The sequence below is a fragment of the Chaetodon auriga genome, chromosome 15, assembly GCF_051107435.1.
Source record: "Chaetodon auriga isolate fChaAug3 chromosome 15, fChaAug3.hap1, whole genome shotgun sequence".
Taxonomy (NCBI): domain Eukaryota; kingdom Metazoa; phylum Chordata; class Actinopteri; order Chaetodontiformes; family Chaetodontidae; genus Chaetodon; species Chaetodon auriga.
Window position 1 is genome coordinate 23,986,664 of NC_135088.1, and position 22,873 is coordinate 24,009,536.

The following is a 22,873-nucleotide window of genomic DNA, read 5'->3' on the forward strand; positions in this document are numbered from 1 at the left end:
CATACGTATTTTTTTAATGTCTGTTACAAGTTCTACTGATACAGACATTGAATGGTTGAATTTTTACTCGAGAAAAAGGTGACTGCAAAAGTCACATGCTAAAAATGCTCATATGCTAAAAAAATGAACCTGAGCAGTTTTACGGATGTTTTAACAGAGGTATGTCCAGACACTCGTTTGGGCACATCTGTGCAGAGTACCGTTATCTCGTCCAAGCATACGGAGAAACTCCTCTGTTGAAAACAATAAATAAAACAGTAAAATAACACCACAGGTTGGTCCATAGGGTCCTCTGTGAGCCCTCTGTTCATTCATGTGTAAATGAGACGGAGCGGTGAAACTGACTGCGTAGTTACACCGGTCAATAGCTCACCCATCCATTGGTCTATTTTGATGATTGACACCTCAATCGACCGGTCAGAGTCAAGAGAATCGAGGGGCAGCACCCAAGTTCACCATAGAAACACCAATGACGATCCAGAAGAAAGTAACCCCAGAGATGGCATGATCGCATGAAGAGCCCTTCACTCTAGAAACCCCTTCCTCTTTATGTAAACAACCAGGACCTTCGCGATTGGTCTCAAACTAACACAAAGTCATAGGAGGAGACATTAGCAGTGTTTTTTTGAGCTGGAATATAATGTTTGACCACAAAACAGCAAAGTTAAGACATACTTTATGATTTAGTGAAGTTTTTTCTGCTACTCTTTGGCTGCTAGCTAGCTGAGTTTTTGTCGCATAGTGAAGAGGCAGACATATTCGTGATCATCAGACTCACTGCTTTCATATGATACCAGGCTTGCGTGGTTTGCGGGAAGTGGTGAAATCAGCAGATGCAGTACCATTGATGTGCGCTATTTTTGTGTTTTCGTTACATGCGCATTTAATTTCTTGGGGTATGAATTATGTTTCATTTGGGTGGCAATGCTTGGTAGAGGCTTTTAGCTGAGTTTCTCTCCGTCATTCTGGTATGGTACAAGTTAGGATTGGTGCTACCTAGTGTGAGCATTGACCATCTGAACTGCTCGCAGTACCACCAGCTCTAAATCTCACTAATTAACACATTATATATTGTATGACCTCCTGAAGTCTTGTACGTCACTGTACAGTTTTCAGATGACCAGAGGGGACTCCATGAAGTCACTGCACTTGTCCACTTTTACACTTATTTTTTTGTACTGGTTAAGCAAACAGCATCTTCTTTAGTGAGCTTTAGAGGTACTGGCAGACAGATTTTTTTTTTCCTTTAGACAGGGCCAGGCTAGCTGTTTCCCCCTGTTTCCAGTCTTTATGCTAAGCTAAGATAAGTTTCTCCTGGTTCTAGCTCCATATTAAGTGTACAGACAGAGTGCTATCAATCTTCTCAACTAACTCTTAGCTAGAAAGTGAGAGTTTAGAATGTTTTGCCAAATGTCAAACTGTCCCTTTAACTCATATATCTTTCGATTAAGTAGGTCCCAATTTCATAATTAGGAATGACCTGTGCTCTACCCAAGGACATTTCACAGGCAGTTTTTAGGCCACTGGTACTCATTATAATGCTGTATATCATTACAAGTATTTCAAGTCCTGCACACTATAATATATGACATGCAAAATGTTTGGAGCTTACAGTAAGGGGAAAGGGAGAATGGAAGAAATACAAACACAGACAAACATTAAGAATCTCTGGTGACACTGGACAGCACCTTGCTGAGGTGTGTGTGGGGTTAGGTGTTTATGATAACCTGTTGTCCCACTGCAGAAATGCTCAGCTTGTTTTTTTGTCAAATTTCCTCAGCAAATCAGGTCTGCTTTGCTGTGTTTTTTATCAGGTCAAACCAGAGGAGACTGCACCATCCCCAGTCCTTCCAAAACCCTCAGAACAGCCCCCTCCAACAGTTCAAAAGCCCAAAAGGCAAGCTGTCTCACTGCCCCAGCATCAAACTTCAACTCAGCAGCAGAGCCCAGCTCAGATACAGCCTCATCTTCCAACCCAGCTTCAGCCTCAAACACTGTCTCATCCACAGTCTCATCTTCCATCACAGCCTCACATGCAATCACAGACACAGGTCCAATCCCAACCTCAGCCCCACTCGAAGGCCAGTGCAAGAGTGGCCCCCACCTCTGCTGAGCCTGTGGAGAAGCCTTGGGAGGCCATAAAGCCAGTGCAGCCCTGTACAGAATCTGCAAAGTACCATGACTCGTATGGACCCGCACCTCCAGCCCCTCCTGTCCGTACAATAGAAAGCAAACTGGCCACAGCAGCACTTAGCCAAAGTGAAGCCTCCTACCATATCCTTGGTGAAGGCCCTGCACCTGGCCATCTGGAGGATGCTCTGCCTCACCATCCTCTTTCTCCTCGGAAATCTTCCACGCACCAGCCGGCTTACCTGTACCACGCTAAAGGAGAGCCGGTCTTAATTGAGCCTCCAGGAGCTGCATACTACCACCAGAGGCCTGTCCCTCTGGGCCCACAGTCCATGCCACACCACTACCGTCCAGACAGCGTCCCCCCACACCTCTCCTTTGTGTCCAAATCTGAGCCTCAGATACCCTACATTGCCCGAGTAGACAACAGATACAGCACTTTAGGCCCCAGGTCTTACCATCATTCTATAAAGTCCAGAGGAAACAGCCGTGGTATGTACATATCTCCAGGGCCAGGGCATCAGGGTTATAGCCATGACAGAACCCATGGCTATCCCACCATCCGCAGAGTGCACTCACTCCATGTTCCTTCCACCATCCGCTCAGTGCCCATCCAAAGGACTGAAGTTCCTCCAGATGACGATATGTTCTTCTATCACCGGCCCATGTATCAGTGCAAAGCCTACCAGCAACCCACACAGCAGTCTTCACAAGCCGACTACCACGTCACCCAACTGCAGCCTTACTTTGAGAATGGAAGGGTACAGTACCGCTACAGCCCGTACTCCGGTTCAAGCCTTTTGGAGGCACCTTACTATGATATTGACCCTTATGGCACAATCCGAGTCCGGCACATCCACTCCTTTAGCCGAGATCCAGGAGCTGCTGCTGGCCGAGCAGGTGGAAAGGCGTCTGGATACCACTACCTTGCTCGCCATGTTCTTCCACCAGGGAAAGAGCACAGTTTTGTGAGCAGAGACATGCCCCCCAGTCATGGAAGCAAGGAAGGTGCTGCTTATCTCTCTTGGGACCCAGAGGAGTCAGAAAAGCTCCGCATGCACTCTATCCGCAGGGAGAGCAGGGCGAGACAGAAGATTAAAGGCCCTGTCCTCTCTCAGTATGATAATGTCGGCTTGTTTGCACCAGCAGATATATCAGGCTATGAAACTATGCACCTGCGCAGTAAATCTGACCCAGGTAAAGCTGTGCTGGTTGCAGCTGAGAGCAAAGATGGGCGCTACCTCCCCAGACATATGGTGTCAGACCCAGACGTCCTCTTGTACATGGAGACTGATAAGCATGTCCAGGGCAGCGCAGCCGTTGACAAGTCAGACGGGCTCACCAAGCAAAGCAGTTCCAAGAAATGCCAATCCTCTCACTCCCTTCCAGCTACTCTGAGCCACAGTCTCTCCCATCAGCAGGAGAGCGGCCGACATGAGGCCATGTATGAGACTGCAGATGACAAACAGGCTGGAGACAACAGCAGGTCGAAACACTGGCAGCAGGAGTATCCCAACAAGAGGAATTTCCAACCACGTTATGATTGTCCTGATTCTGACCACCACCAGAGTAAAGTGAAAACATCAAGCGGCTACCACAATACAAATGAGCAGCCAGCTCCCAGGGAACAGCTTCCCCGTTCCAAACCAGAGCGGTCACACAGCATCCGAGAGCAGCAGCACCACAGCCAGGGGAAGCCTGAACTGGACAGAGACTACTCATATCAGAAACACGGCACTAAAATGGCGCAGTCCCACTATGATAACTTGGATGATTACCACCCAGTACCTCAGCCTCAGGCCCCTGTTCAAAAACGTGGAGGCACCAGCACGTATCCCACCCCAGGGTTCACAGCGAGCCACAGCAACAGAGCATACTCCACAGCACTGGGCCAGGGAGCCTTTATCCAGACTGACCTGGCCATGCAGAGGCCAGAGACAGAGATACGCACAGAATGAAGGATTTGGAGCCGTTACCTTTAGCTGTGTAGAAGAAAGACTCTGTTGAGCTACGGTTGAGCAGCCTCTGCAGGACAGTGGACTGTCGTATCACCAGTATTTTTGCTCCTCTGTATTTTTAATGAATTGTAAAGAAAATTGTAAGAATTTTTACAGAAAGTCCTGAATGTACCTGAAATTATTGTCCAAGAGGTCTTATTATTGTGATTGATTGAGACAGTAGCCAGTCATAAATGTATATGATATGAAAGACGTAAGGTACATTTACAGGAACCACAAAAATGTAAAATATATATACTATATATATATGAATAGAATCACTAGTAAAAAGGGATTTTTAGTTGTATTTAGTTTTTCTTTTAGGTGTGGCGCTGGGTATGAGCATCAACTGGGATTAAGGTTTGCATTTTAGAAATGCATGCACTCTCTTACAGAACAGTTCTGTGGACTTCACTATCCATCGCATTTTTTCAGGATGTTACAGCACAAGTTATTGAAAGAGGGTACATGTGGGTCATCCTCCTTCCTCTGCTAATGGTACAGCGTGTCCATATTTGCCTTGAAGAAGTCACCTGGGTCTGAGGTTTGACATAGAGCTGCAATGGGTTGCTTTCAGTTAATATTGTGGTTATCAATGTCTTATTTTCTCTGTGACCGTGCCATTTTATGTAACTTTGAAACAGATTTCAATGACTTCTAAGGGAATGTTTTGGTACTTGTTTGTTCTTCATTGGAAGAGGGACCAAACAACGTGGTCTTAGTTGTTGCACATGTGGGATAAAGAGGTGTTCCTTTTTTTTTTCACTGCATTCACGGTACTTTCATGAACTAGACTGACTGAATAAAGCTGAAAACATTGTCCTCTCAAACAACGTGGTGAAGAACATGTTGCTACTGCTTTGTGGGGAAAAACAACGTGGTGATGAGCCTTAAATTTTGTTCCAACAGATCGTATTTTGTTGGCTGTCATTGTCAAATCCATTGTCATAATGCACAAACATTGTGATATCTAGATTCAAGATCACTTTTGATGAATCTTGCCCATTCAGGATTGACAGGTGACTTATTGGGGTTATTTAGTTTTGTATCATCTCATTAGTTCTGAATTTAAAACAATGAGGGAGGGAGATGTTTTTCTAAAGATATCTGGGGCCATTTATTTTCTGGCTGGAAATCCATGTATTGTACATTCATCTGGTATTATACTACATGACCTTTTGGTTGACAGTAATGTATGGATTACTATATGTTTAAAATATGTCTAAATCCAGGTTGTACTCTGTAACTGTTTGACTTCTATATCGCTTGCAGGTTTTGCTCCTCTTGCCTTATCTAAAGCCTCTACCTTTTCAGATGAGGCATTGAAGTAAGGCACCGTGTACTTGAATGTGAAAACACTCTTGTCTCAAACTAGAGGTATCTAAAGTTAGATATGAAATAAATAAAACTGTTCAGGAATAGCTATAATCTATGTTTTTTAATATGCGCATGATGTCACTAATACACCCCTGTTTGGTTCAGTCTGACAATTCCCTGAGGAATGACTAAATTAAAAATTGACAACAAAATTTAGTTTAGGACACAGGAGCACAAAACATTATGATTAATTAAGTGCTACATGAGTCATTAAGTGCTACATTGAAAGTATAATATAATGGCTGTGTGTGTGTGTGTGTGTGTGTGTATGTGTGCTCAGCTATTTGAAGGACTCTTTTCCTTATGTTGCAATCAGCTGTAAAGGAAGCATATAAATCATTTATTCTAAAGCATTACTAACCAGTCACAGTAGACCGGCATGATCCCAAAATGTTGCTTTTAGAAAATGAAAAGTGCTCAACATTAACGTTAATTAAATGTTCCCCGTGGAGTTCTTGACCTGTAGTAGCCTTGCTGAGCTATTTTCCTTGTCTCACGCTCGCACACAAGCACATGCATGTAAGCAGGCACATACATGGGTGGCGTGATATACAGTTCTGCCAATGCTTTCACATATTTTCACTCATCCAGATGGTAATATGCGAAGGTCTGCATGAATGCATCAGCAAAGACAAGAAAGAAAAAGAATGGTAGAAAGCAAATATGGATGTAAACAATGCTGGAGTTAAAATACTTAATAATGGAAATGCATTCAACAAATTTATTGGACCTCAAGAATACATCACAGAGTGTTTTGGTGAGTAACAGTGAATGTAAACTTCACTTTTTGTGTTTACAAGAAGATTCCACACAACCGTAAATGATCCTCAGCTCAGACTGTCTGTTCTTAATAACAATGGAAAGGTGTGTTGAAACATCTCTATATATAAACAAAGATCATAGATTGTGGACTCAAACTGCACTGAAACAGCTCTCATCAAAATCATTCATGAGCCTTTCTTCCCTCATCCTCCTCCTCCTCATTTGCGGCTGCAGAAACTCATTCATGTTCTCATTACATCCAGGCTCAGTTACCGTGACAGCATCCTCCATGACACCAAAGTCCTCAGTAAACTTAAATATGTACAAAATTCTGGCATATTTCAGCCAGATGACCCTAAATGATGCCCCTGTTTCAGTGAATATCCACCATGCTGAGAAGTCCTTGAGCAGGACAGTGAATTCTTACCTGCACCAGGGCTGTTCACTCTAACCTCCCTATGAGCAACGTAGGAGGAACACTTCTTTTTAGAGATCAATAAATTGTTTATTTTATCTTAACACGGTTTGGTGGAATTCCCTTGAAGCGCTAAATGATTTGTGAAATAATATAATTTTTTGATAGACATCCTGTTGAGCAAATAGTGCTGAGATGGAAGAGCTGTTTTAACTTAGAGACTTTCATTTGAGCTTCACATTGCAAAGAAATGATTTGTGTTCATTATTCATTAGGACCAGAGGTCAGGAAACTGCAATAAAAGTACAAAATGTCAAACCAAGCAAATGAAATGAAACCTTTTCATCCTACATCTGACAAATACAGTGTAATGGCACATGCTCGCAAACAAGCAGGTTAAATGTTTGGAAGTCTCCCAGCAAAAGCAAAACCCATAAAAATCATGGGTGGAGAGAAACACAAACCAGTGGGGTAAGGATCTTTAAGTTTAGATTTTATTTTTGCCTTTTATGGATTTGAAAATGGAAAAATGCAAGTTTTTCTTGTCTGCAGAATCTCAAGCCTGCCTGCAACTCAAGCACTGTTATGAAACTAACTAAATGAGTTTCATTACACCTGGCATCCTACGGCATGAACTCTAACTGCTCTGGTGTCATCATGTGATGAGGCCAATATGGGGCACAACAAATGATGAGAAAAGTGATTTGACTGTTCCAGGGCCAAACATCCATCAAAACATGAGGGTTGGTTATCAATCCAAGTAGTTTTGCAGCATCTGTCTGGAGCTTGCCATAACCTTCATGTCAGAAAAACTAATGACAGCATGTATGCTTAAATCTCATCCACATGAACCAGAATATGTGTAGAAATTATGATGCCATAATCTCTGAATATAGCTTTGCCTTGCAGGCCTGAAGTCATTAGTTGCACCCAAATATGTTTATGTTCCTTCCTGTTTCATATCATACTTTGTGATACATCTTTAACTTCAGCAATGGTGTAGGAACTGAAATAACTACACTAATGATGGTTTTCATCTCTACACGTAGAAGTATAAGTACAAGCTTCAATTTTGTGTGGGGGAAAAAAAAACAAAAAAAACAAATTGGGACCCAAAGACAGTAAAATAGATTTTGTCGCTTGCAGAATGCATTAATGTATCTGCTGTAATGAATAAAAAAATACTTTTTAAATTTCAACTAATTAAAATAGTGTTCATAAGGCTGTCATAAGTAATTAAGTTCATTAATTAATGTAGTAGTATATAATTACACTATCATATTTTATGTATTTATCCAGTGAGTACTGTGTTACATGAAAAATGTCCGATTAAGATGGATTGTTATATTTTCTGCTCTTTATCTTCTTTGGCAGAATATTGTGCACACTTTCAGTGTGTACACACAAATGCATTTTGGAAAATCACAGAGAACTGGGTGTCTGAAAATGTCCCACTCTTTAAATATTTGAACATATTCTAATTTTTTTTAAATGTGGATACTATTAGACATTTCAGCATTAGTGGTGCAAGACGTACTCTGAGCTCGTTCTTGAGAAAAGTACTAATACAACAGTGTATACTCTTACAAGTAAAACTCTTACCTTCAAAGTTTAACTTGTGTAAAAGTAGAAAGGTATCAACAACACTTAAGGTATACACACACACACACACACACACACACACATTTACCCACATATATATACACATGTATGTATGTATGTATACATATAAATTGTTGACTCTATGGTTAGACGAAAAAAAACTGTCAAACTGTAACCGTTACGCTGAAAATAACTGCATAATAATATGCGTTACTCTTTTACTATTAATGTATTGTCATATCGTATTCCAAACAAGCAAGGTCTGGAACAAAAAATTCCAGCTGAGGAAATGAAGTTTCAATGTTTACAAATGTTGGCAGTTGCATTATGGGAGAGAGATGATTGACACCGCCGCCATTTTGCTCCAGCTCTCCCTGCTTCCATTGTGTGAGAGATAGTAAATATCTGACACTGCCAGACAACCACAACACACTTGTATCCGTGCGAAGAAAAAGCGTTAAATTCACCCTCGGTAAGTTACATTTTTGTGTTACTTTTTTAAACACAGAATACTATTCGTCATTTTGTGAGGAAAATGACACAGATAAAGTTGTTTTTGTGGTGAAATCGCAGGGTATTTCGACGCTGTAGAGAAGAGAAAAAACAGCTGCCCCACTGCCCAGGCAGATAGAAAAAAGGCTCCGTACTTCCACTGCCGATATATCTGCTCCACTTTCAAAGGCAAATTCAGCCTCGCTGTTTCGCTTATGTGTACCATCGCTTCACACGTTGTTACGCTTATTTCATAGCTACACTTGTCTCCTACGTGTTGTTGGTAATCTTGTGCGCACACGTTGTTTGTTTTGGAGAAAAAATGTCAAAGTTTACGTCCCGCTTGTAGCCTGTACATTGGTAGTTTCGTTCGGGTCTGCGGCCATAATCTTGCGGTATGAGGCGGGGTTAAAGCTGCTCGTCCCGCCCTAAAACCCTGCCGAGTAAAACACCATTGGTTCTGAAGTGCGCCACAGACACGGCGGATTGGTGTATTTCAGAATGAAGATCTGTAATGCAGTGTCATTGGTGTGGCCGGGAGCACACAGTGTCTGGATTGGCTCGGGATGATGAGACTATGCAGCTGCCAAATCGGAGGAGAAGTTTTCCCAGGCGGGCCAGTGTTACAGAACGGCAAAACATGTTAAATGAACGAACGCTTAAAAATAGGATGATAGTTTACTGACCCTCCTGCACGTATTTGAGAGCAAATTGATTTTAAAAAAAAAGAAAAAAAAAAAAGGCGAACACAATTCTGTAAGCCCCGCAGTTATATCATGGTCACCAAAAGGTAAATGTGTATTATTATTGTGCTCAAAATTTTGGCTGGTAGATTACTAGACGGTTATCTAATGAACATTTGTTCAGAGGGCCTATAAAAACACTGATAATTAAGCACCAAAATAAACTGAGATGAAATATATGCAATACTATAAACCATCAGTTATTAGTGTTCATAACGATAGAATAGATAATAGTATGTTACAATGTGTAGAGGGTGTTCTAAACAGCAACTATTTAGAAAAAAGTATGAACTTGGGTTTCTTCTATCACAGTACATGTAATTTTATATCATGATAACGGTGTCTATCACAGTAGTACCTGCTCTGTAAATTCAGTTAAGAAATGGTTTTAAATACCATACCATACTTCATCACATTTTAATATTTTCTTCTTTTATTTGGAACTTCCATATAAACAAAATCAACACATGAGATAACACTAAAAACAAAACTCTAAACAGTAAAACTAACTTTCTTTCACAATTGAATTTTTAAGGTTGCAAATGAGAACAATAGAGATCGAAAAGAGGAGCATTATTCATACCAAGTGTCACTCTCGGGTCTCGTGAGAACGTAGTAAACAGTTGTTCTTGCCCAAGTCACGGAACCTTGCAAGGCAGCTGGATTGTTACATACATACATAAATGTTACATTCCCATCTTTTATATAAAGCAGAGACATTTAAGCCAGTTTATCATATGAACTCAGGACAGTGTCCACAGAATCAGGCCCGGACATTGTCCAGAATTGCCATTTCACATGTAGCACATTTGTTCGTGTCAGGCACATTCTAACTTATTGGAATTACTCTGTTTGGTTGAGGCGAGGGGTGGCGTCTGGTTAGAGCATGCAGAACGAGGAGGAGGAATTCACCGTAATGATAGTTAAGATCAATACTACATGCTTTTGGATATATCAGTGGAAGAATGGAGTAGCAGTCAACAGGCAGGCAGAAAAAAAAAACACATAGCTGCTACCCTCCGTGATGTCATCATCACATCCTCTCACTCGCCGTGTAGCAGGGTAGCAGTGCATGCACTGGGAATGGCAGTATGTACAGCTTAAGGTATAGCTCCTGTGATGGAAGTGTTCTTGTGAAATCTCTGCTGGTGCACACATATCTACAGTGACATGGCATTTACTGTCATACCACCCTACACTAATATGAACAATGCGAAGTATGCTGTTATATTTTTGATTTTCCCTTCAGGTGATACTTCATCGTAATGGCTCGTACCAAGCAGACTGCTCGTAAGTCCACTGGAGGAAAGGCTCCTCGTAAGCAGCTGGCCACCAAAGCTGCCCGTAAGAGTGCCCCCTCTACTGGTGGTGTCAAGAAACCCCATCGCTATAGGTAAGACCTTCATTTGCCTCCAAACAGCCATTTCTTTGACAAAGCATAACATAATTGAAGCTATCTTTATGAAGATAAGATGGTGATTTGAAAATCACCTTAACTGATTGAGCAAGCTGTCTATAGGCTCTGAATAGTTGTAACAAAACATTCTGCAAGATAGAACAAAGTTGTACATTAAGCCTGTGGGAGGTTAAATTGGCCTGCTCTGAACTAAACATTGGCATGGTGTATTGAACTTTGGTTGTGTGTTTCAGGCCTGGTACTGTGGCTTTGAGAGAAATCCGTCGGTACCAGAAGTCCACTGAGCTGCTGATCCGCAAGCTGCCCTTCCAGCGCCTGGTGAGGGAGATTGCTCAGGACTTCAAGACTGACCTGCGTTTCCAGAGCGCCGCCATTGGAGCTCTACAGGTGTGTGTGTGTGCACACAAAATGTATTAAAAGCTTCATCAGTATATCTTCCAAACTCTAAAACTGACACACTTCTCCTGCTAATATGTGTTGTCCCTCTCTCTGCCTGCAGGAAGCCAGTGAGGCGTACCTGGTGGGTCTGTTTGAGGATACTAACCTGTGTGCCATCCATGCCAAGCGTGTCACCATCATGCCCAAAGACATCCAGCTGGCACGCCGCATCCGTGGAGAGCGTGCTTAAACAGCCTAATATTTCAACTCTCTCCTGTTTTTCTTTACCTGTTCCTGCCCTCACCCCTTCATTCTACACCCCCATCACCCATCCACCCACCACCCATCCCTGTCAACACCCTTTCCCCAGCCTGCCCAGCTTCTCAGTAGATTTTAGAGTAATCCTGATTATGAAGAGATAGACATATGTTGAGTCTGGTCTCATAGGTTTTTTTGTCTTTACCAAATTTTTTTAGAGTACTTTTTTGTGCATGTAAAAGGTTTTGCTGATCAGACGCACAGGTGCACACATACTCAAGCATGCGCCACCGGGTTTGAGTGGTGTCTCAAAACATGAAGCTCACCTGGATTCTTCCTGGGTGCAAGGCCAACTAGTGTAGTTTCTGTGGCAAACAGAGCTGAAGCAGAGGAATGTGGCCGAGGGGCTAGTCTGCTTAAGGGGAGCTGCAACTTCCACAGCAGGGTGCTATTAAAACTAGTCCTGAGGCCTTTGCCCCATATGAACACGGTCCTCCCCTCCTGCCCAGTCCGTCCCTCTACACCCCAACCCCCCCCTTGCTCCCCTCGCTCTGCAGCTGCAGCCAGACGGCTCACTGTACCTTTTCAAACCACCTCCTTCACCTCTGTAATCTGCACTGGGAGGGGATGGCGGTCTGTTGGTCTGTTTGTGTGCATGTGTGTGCTCTGATCTTTCAAACCATTTTTAGTCAACAAACAAGAATCTTTTGTTTGCTTGAGAGTATTGATTATCGTTGTGGATATGGTGTTTATTTTTTTTAATGCATATAATTCATGGATGAGCATCTCTTTACCACTTCCAAAATCATAGCATTAAAAGTTAAAAGCAATTAAAATTGTCAACATGGTTATCAGTTTTTGTCAAGTGATCTGATTCAATACAGAAAATCAGGAAGGGCTTCTCTGAGTTCCAAGGCCACCTCTATTCTAATGGCAGCCACTTGGGGGCGATGGTTTACCATCTTCTGGTCTATTCAATTGTTCACTGTAGATCAGTCATCACACATTATGCTTCTGTCTCTACTTTCATCTATAGAGACAGAGTTTACACTTGTCACAGCTGAATGAATTGACATTATACTGAAAGTTACACTCTGCATGTTTAGGGTCTGTGTGTCTCTTGCACTCTGTAGATCTGAACATATAATCTGTCCCTTTCTCAAAATTTGTGATACACAATATAACCTCATAATTGTTTTCTTTTATATTTTTCTTATTCCTCAAGATTTTCAGACATATAAATGAGCTGATCTTTGTATTTTCCAAATTTCTCATATTATGGTGGTAATAAATAGGTGTTAAAACAAACTGATGTCTGTTGGTGTGATTTATTTGCTTTACAATGTTTCAGTGAGGCACTGATATATTACAGGAAAGGCAGATATGAGTAATGCAATGTAGGCCTGGCAAGTTAAATTTGTACTGTACCAAGGACAGAATGGAATTTAGAAAAAACATAAAAGAAACATACAAAGACTTAGATACTTTATAAATGAAACAATAAAATGGAAGATAAAAATAAAAAAAGATAAACAGAATAAAAATTACAATTGCAGTGCAAGATATGAACAAATAGTCCAAGTGTAACTTAATAAAATGCAGTCACAAACAGCAAAGTTACCATTCATGTACAGAACACCTCCTCAAGGCACACTCAAAGTGAACTGAAAGCTGTTCTTGAACCATTTGGAGTACGTGCATGGTTTTGGTATCTATTAAAAAGTAATAGTCTGAAGTTTTATCCCTAACCAACAGAAGTGCTATTTACATAGAACAATAGAAGTTTGAACACACTGAAGTTGAAGGTATTTATCTCCTGAATATTTTTACAAATAGATGCCTGGAGATTATTTCTGGAAAACACAATGGGACCATAGCTGAAGCTTTACCTTAGTACAAGTTCAGTAAAAATTGCTAACAATAACACAGGTAATCAGTATTTTATATATGTTTGTAATATCCCTATTTGCACTGAATCCCTTGAAGTTATCCACTGAACATATCTTCCCTTTTGAAATTTCAATGGCTTTACAAAACGCCTGTCATCTTGACAATTGGTGGCAACTGGCTTGATCTTCTCAAAAGGAGAATAAGGCACTTCCTCACATTGATATGACAGTAAGATGGACTTGGTCAAGTGAGGCGTCAATGCTTACTGGAGTTATAACACAGAAAACGTGTAAGATCAGTACATCTGCCGGCTAATTTGATGATAATTTGCCTCCAAAACGATAAAACATTTGTGTTGTTACCATGTCTTGAACTAAATATTTTATTAGATTGGATTGTCTGGACTTTTGCCAGACCATTAACAAGACCATTTTTGTGGGAGTGTTATCTATTGGTGGACTACTGTGAGAGTTCAAAGGTGAGTTGCCTCAATTTTATAATCCGGCGTTTATTTGTTGTTGCTGTTGATTGTACCTGCTGTTGACTGTTGTGAATGGTTTGCATTAATGAAATCACAAGAATCTTGTCATGAATACAAACTGAAATGTAGCAGTTGTGTACATTGATGGGTGTTGTGCTTAACACTCCAACAGCCTGTGTTAAGAGTAAGACCAGAATTCAAAGAAGTTTGAGTTTGTTTCAGATATGTGGAGCATAAAAAGTGAATGCTGCTTCTCAGTGTTTAGTTTGACCTCTGAGGACAGTAAGCATTCCTGTTCCAGACCATCTGAGAGGTCTGGACCCTTCACAATAGAGAGCAGATCAGAAATGTGTTTTGACAGTAAACCATTCAGTGCTTTATAAACCAACAGTACTATCTTAAGTCACTTCTTTGACACAGGAAGACAGTCTAAAGATTTGAGACGTGGAGTGACGTGATCCACAAAGCCGCATTGTGAATCAGCTGCAGTTGTCAGACTGACTTCAGAGATTCTTTTAGTTCTTTTAATTCTTGATATATTCTTAAGGTGATAGTAAAATGATTTTGTATTTGTCTTTTTCTGTCTTGGTTTATGGTATTTAACATTAGTGACTGAAGATGAGTACTTTAAATCTTTTTTTCTTTCACAAGACAGTGGTTTCATTTTTATTGTTGTTTAAGTGGAGGGAATTCTGGCAAATCCAGCATGTTTTTTTCTGGGCACTTTCTCAGTGCATGTATGGGACCATAGTCATCTGATAATATTGATATATAAATGTGTGTCGTCTGCATAATTACGTTAAGATATTTTTGTTTTCCATAATTTTGCACTAGTGGGAGATGTTGGAAGAGGCCCATCAATAGAAACTTGGGGATCTCCACATACTCTTGTTCAGTTTAGACTTCAGATTTTAGACAAACTTTATTGTTAATCAGAAGACAAACTTTATTGTCAATCTTTATAGTCTATCTATCTATCATAGTGTTATATATATATATATATATATATATACACACACGTGTATATATATACGTATATATCGTGTATATATATATACGTATATGTATATATATCGTATATATGTATATATATACGTGTATATATATATATACGTGTGTATATATATATATGTGTATATATGTATATATATATACGTATATATGTATATATGTATATATATATATATGTATATGTATGTATGTACACACACACACACACACACACACACACACACAGTATGGGAATAAACAGTGTGTAGAATAACCCATGAATATGCATTAAGTTAAAAATAAGCAGCATAAAGGTTAATTTAAAGTGCAATTGTGAAGAATGGTGTTAACAGTGGTGCAAAAATACTCATTTAGAGTTCAGCAGTCTGATGGCCTGGGGCTTTTATTTATTTATTTATTTATTTAACATTATATTATTTATTTTCTTTAAATGTCTTTATTTATCAGTACTTATGTTGATCGCTGTAACACCCACATTTCTCCTCTGGGGGATCAATAAAGGATTATCTTATTTTATCTTTTATCTTATGTCATTTTTGTACACTCAGATGAGTTAGATGTGTTAATCAACACAAACTAGTCATAGTTGTGGTACTGGTACTTTTACTTAAGTGAAGGAAAACATCAAGAGAGAAGAGCAAGGAGCAAATTTGTCAGAAAGTAGTATTGTAAAACAATTGTTTTGAATAATTTGGATTACAATTAATCTATATTGTAGTTCAGTATCGCCCAATATATCGCTTTTTAAATAAATAATCTGGAAATATTAAATAATTTTCTCTAACAACACTTGTAGTGTTTGAGTGGACTCGGAAGGAGCAGAAAGAAACCAATCTTTGGACTTTTTCAACACAAGCTTTCCTCCTCAGACCACATGCTGTGATTCTGTTTTCTGGCAGTCACCTTCCTCAAGGTCTGCTCAGTACTGTCCATCCCCCATCACATCTGCTCCTCCATGGGATTACAGCACAAATGTCTGTCTGAAACTCTCAGTGCTGAGGGGGAAGATTACAAGTGCACTGCAACCTCGAAGAGAGGTTAACCAATCAGGGTGCACAGACTCAGGGATTAACCAATCACACCACGGAGGGGGAGGGCAAAGGGATTAAATTGAGCATAGAGTGGGATTAGGTCAGAGTTGAGTGCTGAAAAATGCTTTGAAATGTCTCTTGCTACTGTTCACCTCTCTCAGTGCAGTAGATTTGAAGTTAGAATCAAACTGTTTTACATGGTTGAGGACAGGGATTAGTTATGATTGATTGATGATTGAGCAAAAGTAGAATTTGTATTTATTATTTGCATCAGAATTACTTAAAATCTCTCAGGAGTTGTACTCTATCAGGTCTTTTATGCTGACATGGCTGAATATATCATGTCATCTGCACAAATTTACTTTGATGCTAAACATCTTAGATGCACTGATACTCTATGGTAACTGCTCTAAAAGATATCTGTATATAATAAATCAATGAGAGGGTGATCAAATATTGTTTTGAAAAGACGGCATTTGTTAAAAAACAGCGAAACAATCTTCTCTTATGTCAACACAAACTCCCACAGCATGCAAACAACACACAAATATGTGAAATATTTTCAGATATTTGATGTCATAGTTAAATTTGCACGGCAGTAATCAGGTCATGTGGAGATTACCAAGTTGTCAGAGCAGTTGGGGAGATTGGTGGAGTGGTGGGGGTGGGCTCCAGGAGGGGTTGAGAGAAGGGGAACCACTGATCTGATTTCTCAGGGCTGGAATAATTATTAAAAACAACTGTAGTAAACTGTATCGCTGGCAATGACTCAGATGTTTTGGAATGTATTTTATGTTAAGAAGTGTATAGAACAAGTGGAATACACGTGAGGTGAAGCAACAGGCAGACAACCTAAGAGTAAGTGGTGCAAGGAGAGAAAGGACACACTGCAGAGTTGGAAAGAGAATAAGGAAAGATGGACAAAGATAGAAAAGGAATACAGCCCAGAGAGAGCCAGGAAAGGAAGGGGAGCAAGAGAAGGCTGAAGTGGGTGAGATGGGTGAGAGACAGAGAGAGACAGAGGGGATAGGGCAATAATCCTAACTAATTCACTTAGGGCATTGCTGAAGGGAGGCTAAGAGGATTGGGACACTCCCAGAATCAGATAAGCTAAAATAACCAAGATGGAGCAGTGAGAGCCATCCAGGCCATATGAAAAACATGATGGGCCCAGACCTCACCACAACATGGCCACTTTACATCCACACTGTGTCCAGTCTTCATCCGACCTCTAACTGTGGATCAATTAGTAACTCCAAGTGTATCAGAATCGGCGCAATTCCTAAAAAGCTATGAAGCTGCAAACACAAACTATAACTCATTTCAAAGTAAGAATGAATGATTATCAGTGCACAAAAGTGTAAAGAATAGATCACTTTAATATGTCACACAACTAAAACAGAAGATCATTTTTCCATCAAACAGGTTACGATAATAACTCTAAAGGCTAACACTGTAATATGCAACACAAATGGTCAAAAATATCTAAACCCAACCAAATTAAATATGTAAATGTAGCATTAAATAATAATAAATAGCTTAACATAACTAAACCCTGAAGGAGGAAGTGACCTATAGGGCTTCAGAGCTCCTTCCTGTCAAAGCAGCTCTCCTTTCATTCTATGACAATGCAAGTTTAAAACAATGTAACGTGTAGCGTATAGATGTCAGACAGTCATGTTAAAAGTAGACTCGCTCTGTGTTTCCATACATACGCACAACTCCAGTATGTTCCTACAAATGCTTTAAAGGCTTTTGTTCTCTTATTTAACATAGCATGAAGACAACAGATATGATTTGCAGTCAGGCAGCACTGATGACAGTCACTGGTCCCTTCATCTCCAAAGTCATTAGAATTTAATGCATTTCTACAGAGGTCACCTTTAGAAAATGAAACAAAATCTTACAAACAAGAAACTGAAAAGCAAAGATAACAAGTCCTCTGCACCACATCACACTATCTCGCATGGGACTCGTTGACACACATGACGTGTTGACGCACATGAGTGCCACCCTTTCATGCTTTCTAGAGGACCTGGAACTTCCAGGAGTTTTGGTCCTTGTGGTCTAAGCAGTCCATTGTGGTGAAGCCCAGTTTCCAGGCCTGCTGGTCCTTGTAGTCCAGGCAGTCAACAGAGGTGAAGCCAAGGGAGGAGGCAGTGCTGTAGCCCTGTGAGGACAGCGAGGCCGGGGACTGACTAAGAGAGCCCCCCATTGAGGGCACAGTGATGGGGCTGAGGGCGCCCACGGTGCCGGACAGCTGCGAGTGCATGGGGGACAGGTAGGCGCTGCAGTCCAGCCCGGTGAAGTAAGAGGTGGTGCTGGCATAGCCCTGAGTGTAGGCCGATGGCTGGCCATAGCTCATGGGGTATGGTGAGGGCCGCTGCATGCATGGGGCTGAGGAGGAGGCCAGGGGGTCTGGGAGGGGCGAGATGGCTGGGCTCCAGATGGACACGGCAGTGTTTCCAGTGCTGGAGCTTGGGGCGAGGCTGGGGCCTGACTGGGCAGAGGAGGGACTGTAGGAGCCAGATGGGTTAGGAACAGGATCAGGTGCGCTGGGTTCCTGCACTGGAGAAGCCTTCTTTTTGGGAGGACGGGGCTTGGACTGACCACTGCTCTGCTGCTGCTGCTGACGGCACTTGGCACGGCGGTTTTTAAACCAAACCTGAATGTGCAAAAAGAAAGATACATTTTAGAACAGAAAACAGCTGTCAGCTGTGTCTGGAGTTGTAAATAATTAGAGGTGTGAGATAGATAAGGACAAGCACAGATTTTGTAACTGAAGTGTTATACCATTAGTGAATATGCTGGAGATAGCATAAATATGCTGTTGTTCTCTTTTTGTAGAAGACATTTGTTGCTGTCAAAGTTCTCAGGATGTCTAGTAGTCTCACCATAACTAACTCACAGACACTGAACAGCATGGCCTCCATCTTGGCTGTAGCCTACTACTCCAGTACCTGCACACGTGACTCAGGCAGGTTGATTTTGAGGGCTACCTCCTCCCTCATGAAGATGTCTGGGTAGCGGGTCTTGGAGAACAGCGCCTCTAAGATGTCCAGCTGTGTCCGGGTGAAAGTGGTGCGCTCTCTACGCTGTTTCCGGGGAGTAGCTGCAAACCCAAGAGGCACAGAGAGATGACACTAATTAAAACTCTTACTTTTAATTTCAAGGGAACATGGCAATGATTTAAGAGATTAATTGAGCAGATTTCTTGTTTTCCAGCTATGTGTGCAAGGATGACAAGAAATAAAATAATAATGGAAACCTCATAGTGATACTGTTTATGATCCAGACTGTGTTTTCCTACAGGCTGCCTGTGATCAATATGGAGTCATTGCTCATAATATCAAATCATTATAAAAGTCACAGGTTCTTTGGAAAGTTTCAGTTTCCCCACAGAAGAAGTATACAGTTTAGTCGTTCATTTATTATTCATTCATTTAACCATAGTTTGTAACGTCAGTCATATCTATCTCCCCTCTATGTTACACAGCCAAATGCCTAAGCATTTTTTCACAAAAATATATTGAGGAATTCTAGATGTAGTCACGATAATTTGACATTTAGCACAGCAAGAGTCTGCATATACTATATGAGCGTCAACGACATGAGAACATTTGAGATCCTTTGAGGGAAAAGGTGAGAAAAAAATTATATGTATGTCAAATCCTGCCAGACACTTAACTGAGGAGAGCACTGATGATCTGCGCTTCAGTTTTCAAAAGGCTTCAGTCTATCTGTTCATGAACAAATGTATCTACACTCATACATTGTATCTACGACAGCAGAGAAATGTCGAAACGAACACATTAACATTTCATTAAATCATCAGTAACGACAGCTTCCGTTAAATGTTCATTTTTTTTTTCTTTTGATCAAATCAGTGTAGTAATAGTAATCTTATAGTACTTTAACCATTCAATCACTGTAACCTAACCTTTTCAACAGTGCACTGACTTTTCTGAAACAAATGGTTCATCATCTTTGCGTTCACTCCTGCCTGCGCGTCTTTACGCATCATTTGGGTTGGATGTATGCTCTAAATTACGAGAACAGCAGAACACAGATATTTAAAAGTAAAACAAACAAAAAAAAAGTTTTTACAATATAACAGTTTCTACTTACACGGATAAGCGACGGTTGTGTGTAGCACATCCATTCCGGAGCCAGGCAAATTTAACCCGTTCATGGTGTAATGAGGTTGCTTTATGTAGGACATCATCCTTACAGCAGGCTTTTAAGTCCTGTCGCTGGCTTGTATGTCGGACACGCCACACAACAGCCGAGGGCCCGTCAGAGCTCAGCTGGGGCAACAAGTCAGTGCGTCGGATCCAACCCGCTGCTGACAAAAAGAAAGCGGGACGCGCCAGAGTTCACCAGAGAAACCTCAAAGTTGTTTTTTTTTTTTTTTTTTTTTCTTGTCTGCAGTTTCAGCTTTTACTGTCTGTCAGCTTAGCAGCAGAGCACACTGCAGCGCACTGTACATCCGAACTGCTTCTGCAAGTCTGATTTCACAAAGTTAAGTCATCACACAGGTGCAGTGGCCATCTGATGCCTGTGCGCCTTGGTGAAGTTGCTCCACTGAGTTTCTTTACCGGCACACGCTGCTAATTAGAGGGAGCAAGCGGCTCCAGAAAACCCCTCCCACCACACGCAGGCGCGCACGCACAACCACCTATTCGCACGCGCGCGCGCGCGTAAACTATCCAAAGCAGCAAGCGACATAAGGAAAACAAGAAACACAAAGTTTGTTCTTATTAATGGTCAATAATTTTAGTCTAGTCTTTAATATAAATAACCCTCACTCATTGAGATTACATTTATGACACATAAATAGGTGCAAAGTTTATAAAGAACGTGATTCAAGTATAAATAATGCAAATATTTTCATCAACAACATTAGATCAAATAAAATCGATGATGAATGATAAGACAAAAAAAAAAAATGTTTTGGATGTTGATTTTGAATCTGTGCAACTGCCGTATTTTAAACGAGTATCTACATCTTTCACAGACCATCATTTTTGAAACATTTCACCCTATAGTTGTTTGAGTGGACAAAATAAAAAACAGCAGCAATAATTTCTATATGAGAAGTGACAGTATACTGTTCATGAAAATGTCAATTTCCTTTCAGTTCTCATTTTGTCCTCCCTTGATTTTTTCCTTTCCTCTTTTCCACCTGCTAATCAATTAACCTGCTGTTCATCTGCTGCAGTTCAGAGTTATCTCCAAAACAGCACATGTCTCATTTACACACACACACACACACACACACAAACACCCAGATGCACAAAACCATCAAAGCTCATTTGATTTATCATAATATGCTTTATCTGAAAAGTAAGTATCTTATCTCCAGATAAAAGGAGGAAAGACAGAGCAATCCGTTCAGTGGTGGAGCAGGAAAGGAAGCTGAAGGGAATTATAGCTGCACAAACGGAGAAATGGACCAGTTGGTGTGTAGACTGGGAAAAAAGAAAGACAAAACAGCAGGGAATAGAGAATGTGGCTGTGGGAATCTAAGGTGGAGGGAGGAAGGAGGGACAGCAATGTGTACAGAGGACTCAGAGCAAGGAGACATCTGCAGCACACCAGTTTTACATGCACAAAGAGAAACATGGGATTCCTGGAGTCCCACTTTGTTTTTTGTGGACTACAGTGTGGCCAGTGCTGACAGAATATTGCTCAGGAATAGGAGATACCTATATATATCTGCACATGTATTGTGGCTTAGAGGGAACTCTGTGTATGTGCTGTGTATGTTGTGCGCATTAGATTTATATTATGATCTGAAATATTTTGACAAACTTTTAACAACTATTTTAATTTGACATTTTAAAACTTAAGACTGCTTTAATTCATTCAAAATATTTTCGGCTACTTTTCGCTTCTGTTGTTGAGTTTTATTTGCAAATTATTTTTTAATTTGGGACATCAGGTTTAGGACAACCTGTATATTGTTGAATTGTTAATATGAGACATTGCAATCAGTGGCCAAAATGTGCCCAATTTTTTTGTGACCTTGTTTCTTCTTATGAACACAGTCTAGATGATGTTGATAATGGCGCCACAATCTTCACTCAATGGTGGAACAGCTCATCTTGCAGCTGCGACAGCAAATAGGGAAGTGCGGAAGAGGACTGAGCTAGTATAATCCCTGCCTGACTGCCCCCCCCCCCCCCCAGAACTGGACTCACAGAGATGCTCTCTGAATGATGCAAGAATATTTTAAGGTTGAGTTTGTGATCTACATACTGCAGACCAACTGAGGCCTGAAAACTCAGGAAGATGGAAATAAGAGAGAGAACAGGTAGATGTAAGTCAGTTGGCTGGAGTAGGAGGAAGAGAAGAGGGAGAGCAGGTACACAGAGAGAGGGGAGGGGAAGTGAGAGGGATGGAGGAGAAGCAGGTGAAGGGGCAGAGGGTGGGGGAGGCTCCGGTTCTCGTCCCCACTGACACACTGCTGCAGTTAATCCAGATTAGAGTGTCTAAAACAGGTCCGCTAAATCTGCAGGCCAGCCAGCAATACAGAGGCTGCTGTCAGCCCCAATCACTCATCCTGCACACACACACATGCATACACACACTCACACACACACACACAGACACACTGTAATAATCTCCTCTGTGCAAACAAGGTGCCACCAGCAGCTCAGCACAGACCGCCTCTAACCACCCCAGCAGCCCCACCTTCCTGTCCATTTGGTGCTCCATACTGTCGGACTGGACATACACACACACACACACACACACACACACACACACACACACACACACACACACATAAAAGTCACCATCAAGCACTATATTCACGGTTCAATTATACTGTGGTTTCGAAGTCACTTTCATGCCTTTCTGGTTTAGGCGACAGTCCACATGGGCA

The 22,873-nt window shown here is 41.1% G+C and overlaps 3 protein-coding genes across 9 annotated transcripts in view; 2 read left to right on the forward strand and 1 right to left on the reverse strand.

The window, feature by feature from the left end:
- The window catches only part of arhgap32b (Rho GTPase activating protein 32b), a 120,768-nt gene extending 115,220 nt beyond the window's left edge, over nucleotides 1-5,548 (forward strand). For all 7 annotated transcript variants that reach the window (XM_076751109.1, XM_076751110.1, XM_076751111.1 and 4 more), the window contains one exon: nucleotides 1,815-5,548. In XM_076751109.1, coding sequence (XP_076607224.1) covers nucleotides 1,815-4,088 — 2,274 coding nt within the window. In that variant the 3' untranslated portion in view covers nucleotides 4,089-5,548. The remainder of the gene's footprint in view (nucleotides 1-1,814) is intronic.
- Nucleotides 5,549-8,638: 3,090 nt separating this feature from the next.
- On the forward strand, nucleotides 8,639-12,879 carry h3f3c (H3 histone, family 3C). Its single transcript, XM_076751117.1, has 4 exons — nucleotides 8,639-8,755; nucleotides 10,768-10,911; nucleotides 11,169-11,322; nucleotides 11,435-12,879. Exons 2-4 carry the CDS (start codon nucleotides 10,784-10,786, stop codon nucleotides 11,561-11,563), a joined length of 411 nt encoding a protein of 136 aa, XP_076607232.1. The 5' UTR covers nucleotides 8,639-8,755; nucleotides 10,768-10,783; the 3' UTR covers nucleotides 11,564-12,879.
- A 4,466-nt stretch (nucleotides 12,880-17,345) lies between these two features.
- On the reverse strand, nucleotides 17,346-20,568 carry crx (cone-rod homeobox). The gene is made up of 3 exons (XM_076751432.1): nucleotides 20,113-20,568; nucleotides 18,945-19,096; nucleotides 17,346-18,649 (listed from the first exon to the last, which is right to left on the reverse strand). The coding sequence occupies exons 1-3, from the start codon at nucleotides 20,207-20,209 to the stop codon at nucleotides 18,011-18,013; spliced, it is 888 nt and encodes a 295-aa protein (XP_076607547.1). The 5' UTR covers nucleotides 20,210-20,568; the 3' UTR covers nucleotides 17,346-18,010.
- Between the last annotated feature and the right edge of the window lie 2,305 nt (nucleotides 20,569-22,873).